The sequence below is a fragment of the Cololabis saira genome, chromosome 21 (assembly GCF_033807715.1).
Source record: "Cololabis saira isolate AMF1-May2022 chromosome 21, fColSai1.1, whole genome shotgun sequence".
NCBI classification, from domain to species: domain Eukaryota; kingdom Metazoa; phylum Chordata; class Actinopteri; order Beloniformes; family Belonidae; genus Cololabis; species Cololabis saira.
The window spans coordinates 8,055,897-8,067,262 of NC_084607.1; the positions used below are offsets into that span (position 1 = coordinate 8,055,897).

At 39.5% G+C, this 11,366-nt stretch overlaps 1 protein-coding gene across 1 annotated transcript in view; it reads right to left on the minus strand.

Annotated features, from left to right (window-relative positions):
* Window positions 1–3,588: 3,588 nt before the first annotated feature.
* The window catches only part of ppfia3 (PTPRF interacting protein alpha 3), a 65,846-nt gene continuing 58,068 nt past the window's right edge, over window positions 3,589–11,366 (minus strand). Inside the window, exons 29-32 of the mRNA XM_061711117.1 lie at window positions 11,148–11,216; window positions 10,907–11,069; window positions 9,446–9,507; window positions 3,589–7,072 (exon numbers count right to left, since the gene is read on the minus strand). Of these exons, the coding sequence (XP_061567101.1) occupies window positions 9,455–9,507; window positions 10,907–11,069; window positions 11,148–11,216 (285 nt within the window). The 3' untranslated portion in view covers window positions 3,589–7,072; window positions 9,446–9,454. The remainder of the gene's footprint in view (window positions 7,073–9,445; window positions 9,508–10,906; window positions 11,070–11,147; window positions 11,217–11,366) is intronic.

Consider the following 11,366-nt stretch of genomic DNA (forward strand, 5'->3'; position numbering starts at 1 on the left):
TGCTTAATGGGTTTTAAACGTGTACACTGCAAACGTGATCGGGGTGATCAGTGATCAGTACAAAGCGGTCAACAAAAATTAGGCTACGGCTCCCTAACAGCCTGTCCTAACTGCACGCGAGCGTCCGACTGTCGCGCCGCACTGCGTGGCATCGGACCCGCTCTGAACGCGTTATCGGCCCCACGTTCTACCACGTTCTTTTGATTGACAGCGGAGACTCGCCTTTTATTCACCCGCCCGTGCGCTCCTGAAAGAAACTCCTAAAATAACTCCTAAAAGAGTAAAGGGACAAGTAAAAGATGGGTGATTACTTGTAATCTCCCTACGTTTGTACTTTCTAAACAGAAAACAAGCTTATTATTCGGTGGAATAAGTGGGGAAAAAACCGAACAATTAATAACGGCGTGTGGTGACGCAATCAAACAGCGAACAGCTGGAGTGACCAGCGTGTTCGTGGTGTTAAATGCAGCAAAAACATGTCAGCATGTCAGATCATTACTGGGATGTGGGGGAAAAGCAGAGGACATGAGAAATCCGGCAGGATCCGGGACAAATTAAGCCCTAATAAGATTAAGATAAGATTCTTATTATATCTTATTATTTTATCAGAATCTTCCAGCCTGGCGATCTCCAGCAGCTGCCACTTTATTGAGGTTCTTGTATTGAAATGACTGTTTCCTACAGCGTTTTCGACTTTTTTTTCAACTTTCAACCGGCTTTCAACGCGACCGACGGGAAGAAAATAGAAGCAGGGCGTGCGACAAAAGTCCAGCTCAAAACGACGCTGCGTCGCTCGCAACCACTGTAGACAGTACAATAAATAATAAAGAAATGGAACTGTTTTTGACGCTGACTCTCGCTCGCGTCGCATGCAGTGTGTATATTTGCAATATACTGTGGACATCTGAATAAAAACCTCATAAATAGATTGAATCAAAACGCTCTCCAGCTCTGCGTCTTTTTCTCCTCAGATCATGCCGAGCACAGAATCTTCTGACGCTCATTTCTGAGCATTGCAGGAGACACATCTGCTGCAACGTGCGGGAAATGTCATTGTGCGTCAAACCGCTGTGGAACAAGTCCTTAATCAATCTTTAAAAAATAATCCTCGATCTGTTGTTCCAGCGCCGCCATGGTAACCATGGTTACCCGAACTGCCGCATACAGAGCCATTTCCGAGTCACGTAAACCCGACCAATAAAATATTAAAATCAAACTTCCCCTGGAGAGAATTGTCACAGGAATGCCTGTCAAATATCCAGAACTAAGTTCACTCGGTTGTAAATGCCAGCTTCCGGTGCACGAATATGAATAAACTGTTGTTTTTGGTTCGTTTTTTCGTTCCTGTTGACTAGTAATTTCATTTTTCTTATATGAAATAGAAAACGAAAATAAAAGCGTATTTTGAATCTTTGTTAAATTATATTAACACAGAAAAAGAAAAAATGCAGTGTAATTCAATATTTGTTTTTTGTTTTAAAAGGAAAGCCAAATAAACCAATCGTTTTTTGTTTTTTGATTCCACTCATAATGGAAAAATCCAATGACCAAAAGATACACGGACCCCGGCGGTTCTACATCCATGGTACGCGGCAATTCGGGTAACCATGGCTACCATGGCGGCGCTGGAACAACAGATTAAGGATTCTTTTTTAAAACCCGACCAATTAAATATTAAAATCAATTTCACTCCTGTGGCCCGTTTTTCTATTTCGTATTTTTGATCTGTGCCTAAAATTGAAATTGAATTGTTATCCATTATCAGTTATCCGATTTCATTGATGTGTTTGAAAATCGAAATTGGGAATTAAAACAGCGAGTGGAAAACTCTTTTCTCTATTTCCTATTCGATTCCAACGGGTGGGGGGCAGTATGTTAGAGTTCAGTACATGTTATTGATTGGACGCTGCAGCTGAACGGACTGTCACAACATCACTGCAGTTTCATGACGGAGTGAAGACAGATTACAGATTAAACTTAAATGTTTCACTCCCAGGTTTCATATTTGATTTATTTTCTGTTTCAACATTAAAAAAAATCGAAAACTGTTCATTTTCAATCTGATCAACAAAAGAACCAGAAACAACTTTCTTCATTTATTACTGCGCATGTGCAATCCCCCCATTTGTCCAATCCTTGTTTTCAGTATCCTTGGAAACGAATAGGAAATAGAGAAGTTTTCCACTCGCTGTTTTAATTCCCAATTTCGATTTTCAAACACATCAATGAAATCGGATAACGGATAACGATACGTTTTCCGTTTTTTATTATCAAAACAAAAGATGGGGAACGGATTATTTTGTATTATTTCTCTATTTTTATTTTGTCATTTCAAAACAAAAAACGGATGGCCGCGAGTACACGGACCTAATCCCCCCCCCCTGAACCCCCCACCCCCCGACTGCCCTCCATCCTCCATCAAAAACACCAAGACCTCAATACCTGACCTTTGGGAAAACTGCATTATAGAGATTTCACATCAAGAAGTACTGTTTTTGTATGATTTATCTTTCATAATCTTAAGTTATTTTTTCGATTAGTACGTAAGCATGTGTATGTCTTTGATATTAATATATTCCTTTATATTTGTGTACAATGTGAGCCCAGTATACCTGTGTGTATGAAGCTGTGTATATCAGTGTGTATTTATAGAAGACGTGTCCGCCGGTGATTCCAGCCTCCGTCGGCTCCGCATGGGAAAGCGAGGAGCGCCATCTGTTGAGGCGTCTCTTTACTGCTGTTTCCCAGAGCTTTGTGGAGGAACGCTGCAGCTGCAGCAGGGGAACCTGCGTGGGACACACCAGCTACAGTGCGGGCACATCTGAGCAGCGTCGGCGGGTAGGGCTGACGACTTCTGCACCCGCGGGGGCTGTGCTAAATGTAGTTTGTGAATGTAAAACCATGTAGTTTGTAAATTCTGTGATACCTAAAGAAAGTACCGTCTGCTGGTTTGTTCAGTCGGCCTGACAAACGTGGTAATAAAGGATCTTTGTATTCATTTCTTTTTGGTTTTTTAACCATGCAGGATTTAAATCCCAGCACACTACGGGGGATCGTCTGTGGCATTCTGCAGCGATAAAGATGTGACAATAGTATGGGCTCAAATTAATGCCATAAGTATTTTGTATCTGTAAATAAACTTTGTACTTGTAGGAATATTTTGTGCGTGTGGAAAAAATATTTGTACTTGCAAAAAATATTTGTACTTGTAGAAATATTTTGTACGTGTGAAAAAAATATTTGCACTTGCAAAAAATATTTGTACTTGTAGATAAAAAGTACAAATATTTTTGGCAAGTACAAATATTTTTTGCACACGCACAAAATATTTCTACAAGTACAAATATTTTTTTCACACGCACAAAATATTTCTACAAGTACAAAGTTTATTTACAGACACAAAATACTTATGGCATTAATTTGAGCCCATACAATAGGAGTTGAATAATATGCATTTTGTGCAAAATCTTAATTAGAAAAGTGCTTTAGCTGTCAAAATAATGCAGAAGAGTATCTTACACTGAGAAATAAACTTAAGGAAATGCATGTGATGCTGCAGGAGAACTAAAAAAAGGTCAATGAGGAGCGTTTCCGATGGTCAGCAGATCCACCAGGATCGCTTTATTTTATTTCTCTTTTACATCACCATTTTTATCATCATCATTATTCTTTATTTTCCAGATGATATTTTCAATTTGTATAACTATCACTTGAGTCATGGAAATCTGTTAAATCATTTGCAACAATTTGTCCTCCGAATGTACACACACGGTCGCGTAGTTGTTTCATATTTACTCTTAAAACGAATCCGGATGAAGTAAAGAAGGAACGGAACACGTACACACGTTTATCCAATACGTACCTGAAGAAAATAAATAGTTATCGTAAAAAATAAAAAATACAACTGAAAAAAATACACACATTTTACAAATTGATCCCCAGGCTCCCCGCCCCCTTCCTCCACCCCCCCCCCGTAGGTTTATCATACAGATATATATTTTTTTAACGACACTTCATATCATCTTCACTACCAAAGAAAAAAGAAGGTTTGTAGGTCGTTGTCGTTTCTTTGACATGCATCGTAAACACAAAGGCTAAAGGTTTTGTTTCCTGGGCTTCCTCGGGCCGCCCTCTCCTCCTCTTCCTCTCCTCCTCCTCCTCCTCTCCGTAATCTCATCCCTCCAGAAAGCTCTCCAGTTTCTGTTATGGCTTGTGTGCGCAGTAAAATGACCGACATCTGTCCTTCGGTGGTTGTTTTTCTCCCTTTCTTTCTCTCTTTCCCCCCCGTCTCGTCCCAGAGCTGCTGTTTCGTCTCTCCATCGGGTCCGCCCTCATCAAGATTTACTAAAAGACCCTGAGCTGATGATTACGAGCCGACAAGTGCGCGATGACTCTGTGGAGGTCTCGTGAACGGCGTGGAGTTGGAGTGTGGCCACCTCGACACGCTTGAAACCCTTAGGCACGGCTGTCCGGTTACACACGCACTACAGCGCCGGTAACGCTTGAGATTTACCCTCGAGGTCGACGTGTTTGAGCACTTGATTGTAGCTGCTGCCTGCAGAAGGTTTAAGAGTAGAAGTGCGATTAAAGCCCCAAATATCCTGACGTTGAGTCTCCGAAGAGGCCGCACCATCTGATCCTCACTCACAAGTAGGGCTGGGTATCGATTTTTCTTAATATTCAGAATCGATTATCATGATTCGATTCGATCTAGGGCTGTGCGATTAATCGATTTTAAATCTAAATCGGATTTATTAATCACAATCGATGTTAAAAAAAAAGGAAAATCGGAAAATCGATTTTCCTTTTTTGCAGCTGGCTGCATTACAGACAGAGCTCGTCTAGTCATCTTTGTTTGGTCAAGAAAATTGTAAATGTTGTCACTTTACTAAACTCAAGGAGGATTTACAGCATCTTTCAATTGCACTTCATTCCCAATAGGGAAATTTGTTTGCTATTTTTCTTTTAAAAATAAGGATAAAATATTTGAAACAATTTATTCCATTGTCTTTTGTAGTTTTACCAAAAAAATCAAAATCGAAATCGAAAATCGGGTTTTCAGAGAAAAAAATCTGGATTTTATTTTTGTCCAAAATCGCCCAGCCCTAATTCGATTCGATATTGATTTGGCTTAGTGTTATTTAAAATGTTTTTTGAGCTGTTGCCTGAATTATATGACTGTAAAATAACTAGTGAAATAATAATAATTATTGTGAAAAAACTAAGAAATAAATAACTCAAACAGGCCTTTCAATATCCATTTAAAGTGCAAAAAAGAAACAAATTGCAACAGTTCATGCAGTAAACAAATCATTTTAGCTTATCTAATTTATTCTGTCACCACGCACACATATTGCCATGAAGCACCTGGTATTTTTCAGAAGTGTCATGACTAACTGTGTGTCCGATTACTGGGATTAAAATTCACCTGGCGAAAATGATGAAAACATTTTTTTTTTTAAATCGATCTTTAGACATAAGAATCGATTTTTAGGAATTAATATGACAATCGGATAGGCCTGTGTTGAAAAAAATCGATTCTCATATTAATTCCTAAAAATCGATTTGTATGTCTAAAGATCGATTTTTTTTTTTTAATTAAATTTTTTTTTTTTCCATCATTACATTTTTGCCTGTTGAACTTTAATCCCAGTAGTCCCAGTAGTTTTGAAAACTCCTAAACTAAATTAACTTTTCTTTAGAGAAAATGCTGGACATTGCAGCTTAAATTTCTAAATGTTATATTAGTTCAATGAAGTTCATATTATCTATATTTACTATAGCTTGTTTGGTTTCTCTGTTATCGGACACGGTTTGTCATGAAATACCTGAAAAATGCATGTGTGTCTGGTGACAGAATAAATCTGACAAGCTAAAATAATTTGTTTACTGCTTGAGCTGTTGCAATTTCTTTATTTTTTTGCACTTTAAATTGATATTGAAATGCTTATTTGAGTTATTTATTTCTTAGTTATTTCACAATAATTATTGTGAAATTATTATTTCACTAGTTATTTTACAGTCATATAATCCAGGCAACGCTAACCCAAATCAATATCGAATCAAATCGGATTGAATCAAATGGTGATAATCGATTCTGAATCTTAAGAATCGGAATCGAATCGATTCTTGACATTTGAATCGATAACCAGCTTTAGAATCGGAAAATCGATTTTTTTTCAACACAGGCCTACTTACAAGTCCAAAAAAGCTCCCATCATAACCCCAGAACCGCCCCTGTATCTCATACACGACCTCTTAGAGAACACCTTTTTACAAACTGCCACTCTCAGTATCTTAATGAATTTCCTGACCCCCGTCCCCCCCCGTCCCCCCCGTCCTCTCCCACCCGGCTCGCTGCCTTTGATCTCCATAATGCTCTCCCTTCAAAAAAGATCACTGGGCTTATCGGCTTTCAAGGTGCCAAAAGACGAAGGTCCCTCTGATGTGGTCCGGGCTTAACGGCGGTCTGGACTGGGACGGGTTTTACCGCCCCGCCCCGTCCCGTTGGGGGACATGGGAGTCTCCTGACGGGACCGGAGACAATGGGAGCCACAATGGCTGATACTGGACACCGGGACGCCGGGTCTCGGGCCACTTCAAAGTCCCGACTTATCCAGCGGGTTTGACTTCCGCGCAGGATTTCGTGAACTGCACGTTTTGTTGAGCGGTAGCTCTTAAGGCGTCACGTTCGTTTGTTTGTTTTCGAGCTGTAAGACAGTAAAAGACAGCGTGACGTAGGAAAACGAACCCCGACCGACCGGCGATAATCCTGCAGATCCGGCAGCGGCCCGATCAACACCGACGGCGGAAACCGCTCTTAAGAGATGAAGAGAAAAGACTCAGGGACAGGAAGAGACAGAGAAAGAAAACAGCTAATCCTACTCAACCCTTCTACTCTTGAGAATACATTCATACATTCTTCATGTCATCCCCTCCTTCATTCCTTCGCTTCTCTTATTGCAGAAAGGTCAGACAGATGGGTTTAGTTTTTAAGTTAAATGTTTATATTCATTGCTTTCTTCTCCGCGGATGAGCGAGAGGTTCCTCCGGTCCCGGTCCCGTCAGCGCCCTGAGGAGAGAAACAGCGTTACTGCCGCGTCACGGCGCCGTCGGCCTCAGCTCACCTAAATCCTCGCTAGTGTTTTTATCAGCCTGTTTCAATTTAAGTTTGAGTCTAGTGTTTGGGTCAAGGTATCGTTTTAGTTTTTATTAGTTTTAGTCACGTCCATACTCCTTTTGTGTCAAGTTTCAGTCGACTAAAAGTTAGTTTAGTCAGAATTGTCCAGAACCATTTTAGTCTCGTTGTTTAGTCTAGATCAGGGGTCGGCAACCCGCGGCTCTAGAGCCGCATGTGGCTCTTTAGCGCCGCCCTAGTGGCTCCTGGAGAAAATGTTTGACCTTTTTTTTCCTTTTTTTTCTTCTTTTCTCTTTTTCTTTTTTCTTTTTTTCTTCTTTTCTTTTTTCCTTTTTTTCTTTTTTCTTCCTTTTATCCTTTCCTTTTTAGTCTCGACATTTCCACTTTTTTCTCAACATTTCGACTTTTTTTCCGAGATTGTACTTCAACATTCATCTCGACTTTTTTCTTGAAATTTTGACTTTTTCTCGACAATTTGACTTTTTTCTCAACATTTCGACTTTTTTTCACGAAATTTTGATTATTTTTATCAACATTTCGACTTTTTTCTCAACATTTCGACTTTTTTCTCAAGATTGTACTTCAACATTAATCTTGACATTCCTACTTTTTTCTCGGCATTTCGATTTTTTTCTCGAAGTGCATAATGAAAAAAATAAACCTTTCCCCAGTTCTAACTACCGTATTTTCTGGACTATAAGCCGCTACTTTTTTCATAGGTTTTGAACCATGCGGCTTATACAAAGGTGCGGCTATTCTGTGGATTTTTCTTCCACCGCTAGGGGTAGTGCTAACCGGAATTAGAATCAAAACTAAGACAAAATAAATGCAAAGAAGAATACGCTACTTCTTCTTTAGCAGATAGAAATAGGTAGAAGCAGATTTCAAACAGATAAATAGATAAATAAATACTGGTTATTTTCTCTTGGTTCTGTCCCGTTTTAATCAGCAAAGTTGCTGCTGTGTTAAAAGATACTGTTAGGAAAGGATCTATTTAGGTACAAACATGTACATCATTTACAGTTCAAAATCCTTCTGTACATGTAGTAAATATCTAATCTAACAACATAAATATCTGCGGCTTGCATATCTTTTTTTTTTTTAAATAGAGCAGATGCGGCTTATATACAGGTGCGGCTTGTATATCTTTTTTTTATTGTTTTTTTAAAAATAGAGCGGATGCGGCTTATATACAGGTGCGGCTTATAGTCCAGAAAATACGGTAATATAGAAACATGCAGCATGTGTTTCTTCATTCTAAGGCTTTTACAAGACTACATTTTTTGCGGCTCCAGACATATTTGTTTTTTGTGTTTTTGGTCCAAAATGGCTCTAAAACATTTTGGGTTGCCGACCCCTGGTCTAGATTGTATTTAACGGCATCAGCCTCTAACTTTGCAGCTGCATCTTCTGGATCTGATTCCCCGCTGCAGCGACTGGGATTGAGGACTAACGTCACCCAGCAGAACTAAACCAGAGGAAACTACTGAAAACATGGACATTAAGGATCTTTGGTAGAACATTTCGTCTCGTTTTGGTCAACGAAAATAAAGACACATTTAGCAGAGTTTTTATTTTGTAATCTACAGGACTGTCTCAGAAAATTTGAATATAGTGATAAAGTTCTTTATTTTCTGTAATGCAATTAAAAAAACAAAAATGTTGACAAAGATGTCATACATTCTGGATTCATTACAAATCAACTGAAATATTGCAAACCTTTTATTATTTCAATATTGCTGATTATGGCTTACAGTTTAAGATTAAGATTCCCAGAATATTCTAATTTTTTCAGATAGGATATTTGAGTTTTCTTAAGCTGCAAGCCATGATCAGCAATATTAAAATAATAAAAGGCTTTGTAATTTGTAATTTATAATGAATCCAGAATGTATGACATTTTTGTTTTTGTAATTGTATTACAGAAAATCACAATATTCTAATTTTCTGAGACAGTCCTGTACATTTTAGTCTCGTTTTAATTCCTCTACGATATTGCATTATATATATTTAATTATTGTTATCGTCACATGACCAGCATTTTCAGTGCGTCTTGATTTCCTCAGGTGATAAAGGTTCGTTGACGACGATATTAGAGCATCATTTTCATTTTCATTAAAGCAACTTTAATCACCACTAACCACTTTTAAAACTTCACTAACCGCTAAACTCTCAGACTCGAACCAATCCAACTCCAACAAACACGTACATAAAAGGAGGTTCAAAGGGAAGCGCCCGGCACATGTGGGAACCATCAGCGCCAGCGGAACCCCACGCAGGTAGACAGGCTAAGTGGCGGGTTCTCACCTCAGCCCCTCAACAGGAGTACGTCCTCACGGAGGCAGATTCACCCCGGGCACCAGAGCTGGCTGCGCAGAGACACACACGGGCCCGTTATAATCACAGCACTGACCTTTCTGGAGGAATTAGGAACAAAATGACGCATAATGGTGTACTTTGGAGAGCATGCGCCTTGTTATTGCCCGTCGGACAAATTCCAGTGGCTAAGTAATAGCGGAGTAGCATGAAAACAAACCGCACGCTGAGCACTTGCGATTCCTGTTTTGCATTTGCCGTCTTACACGCAGTACTGGAGTTGAGGGGGGATGAGGGGGGATGGCATCCCCCCCCCTAAAATAAAAACGGTCAAAATCTTCCCCCCCTGAAATAAAAACGGTCAAAATCACCCCCCCTGTAAAACTGCCATCCCCCCTTTCCATCCCTTATGTCATTTCATCAATGAATGTGGTTTTACTGCTATTTCAACATTTAGAGTCATCACCAGAAAAATAACACCAAAAAAATAACTTATTTGGCAATTTTCACCTGTTTCAAGTAAATTTTCACTTGAAATAATTAGAGGATGCTGAATATCTTCCATTCGTTTTTTTTATTTAATTTGAATTAAAAGTGTGACTCCACACTGCAAAAACTCTAAATCTTACCAGGAATATTTGTCTTATTTCTAGTTAAAATGTCTAATTTTTAGTCAAAAAAATCTCATTACACTTAAAACAAGAGTCATTACCAGAAAAATAACGTTATTTGACCATTTTCACCTGTTTGAAGTAAAATTTCATTTGAAATAAGTAGGAAAATCTGCCATTGGGACAAGATTTATCTTCTAATTACAAGCAAAAAAATCTTGTTCCACTGGCAGATTTTTCTACTTATTTCAAGTGAAAATCTACTTGAAACAGGTGAAAATTGTTGTTTTTTTCCAGTGATGAGTCTTGTTTTAAGTGTAATGAGATTTTTTTTTACTAAAATGAGACATTTTAACTAGAAATAGGACAAATATTCTTGTTAAGATTTTGAGTTTTTGCAGTGATCCATTTTACTTATCCTGTGAAGGACAGAGTCATATTGATAAGTTCAGAAAACTGTTTTTATTGTTGTGTTTTGATGTATTTGATGTAAGCCCAGTGGATATTTAAAGCTTACAGAAGGCTGCATTTAACTGCTGCTATGTCATTCCTGCAGTGTTTCTGCAGGTGTTTTGGTCAGTGCTATTATTTGTAATATATTATATTATTTGTAATCAGCACAAATTATCTGTCCCCATATGATAAAATCCACCATCCCCCCTGATATTTTTTTACAACTCCAGCACTGCTTACACGGCACACACTCCGTGTGTTTCTGACCTGGTTGCCAGTGTGACTCATGCTGCACAAAGACTTGAGACGAGCTAAAAGAGGAAGGTGAACGTGGGAATGTGATGCCATGAGTGTGGGGTCGGAGGTCACCGCGGAGTGCGGCACTCACCGTCGCTCTGAACCTTCCTCAGGGTGACGGAGGGCGTGGAGATGGCTGAGGCACGGAAGTTAGCGGGCAGGGTTTCGGCAGAGTCGGAGGTCACGCCCCGGAGGTCTTTCTCCCTAAACATCTTCCTCCAGGACGGAGAGCGGCTGAACGTCTTATTTCCATCCTGTAAAACACGACACCATTACGTGTGGACCAAAACCGCCCGACACGCTTCCTTTTATCTGAAGATGAGCACGCTGACCTCGTCAGGCCGTCTCTCGGTTCCCATGGTGATGAGGGAGTTGTACTCCTGCTCCAGGAGCTGTCTGGCCTGTAAGAGAGAGGAAAGCTGAGTTTACATTTGCTCAGATGACATTTGCTCATTCTGACCCAGTGGACTTCAGAAACCTCTGAAACGGGCCAAATGTGACCTGTTACCTCTCAGCAATTCTTTGATTGATTGATTGATTGAAATCTTTAT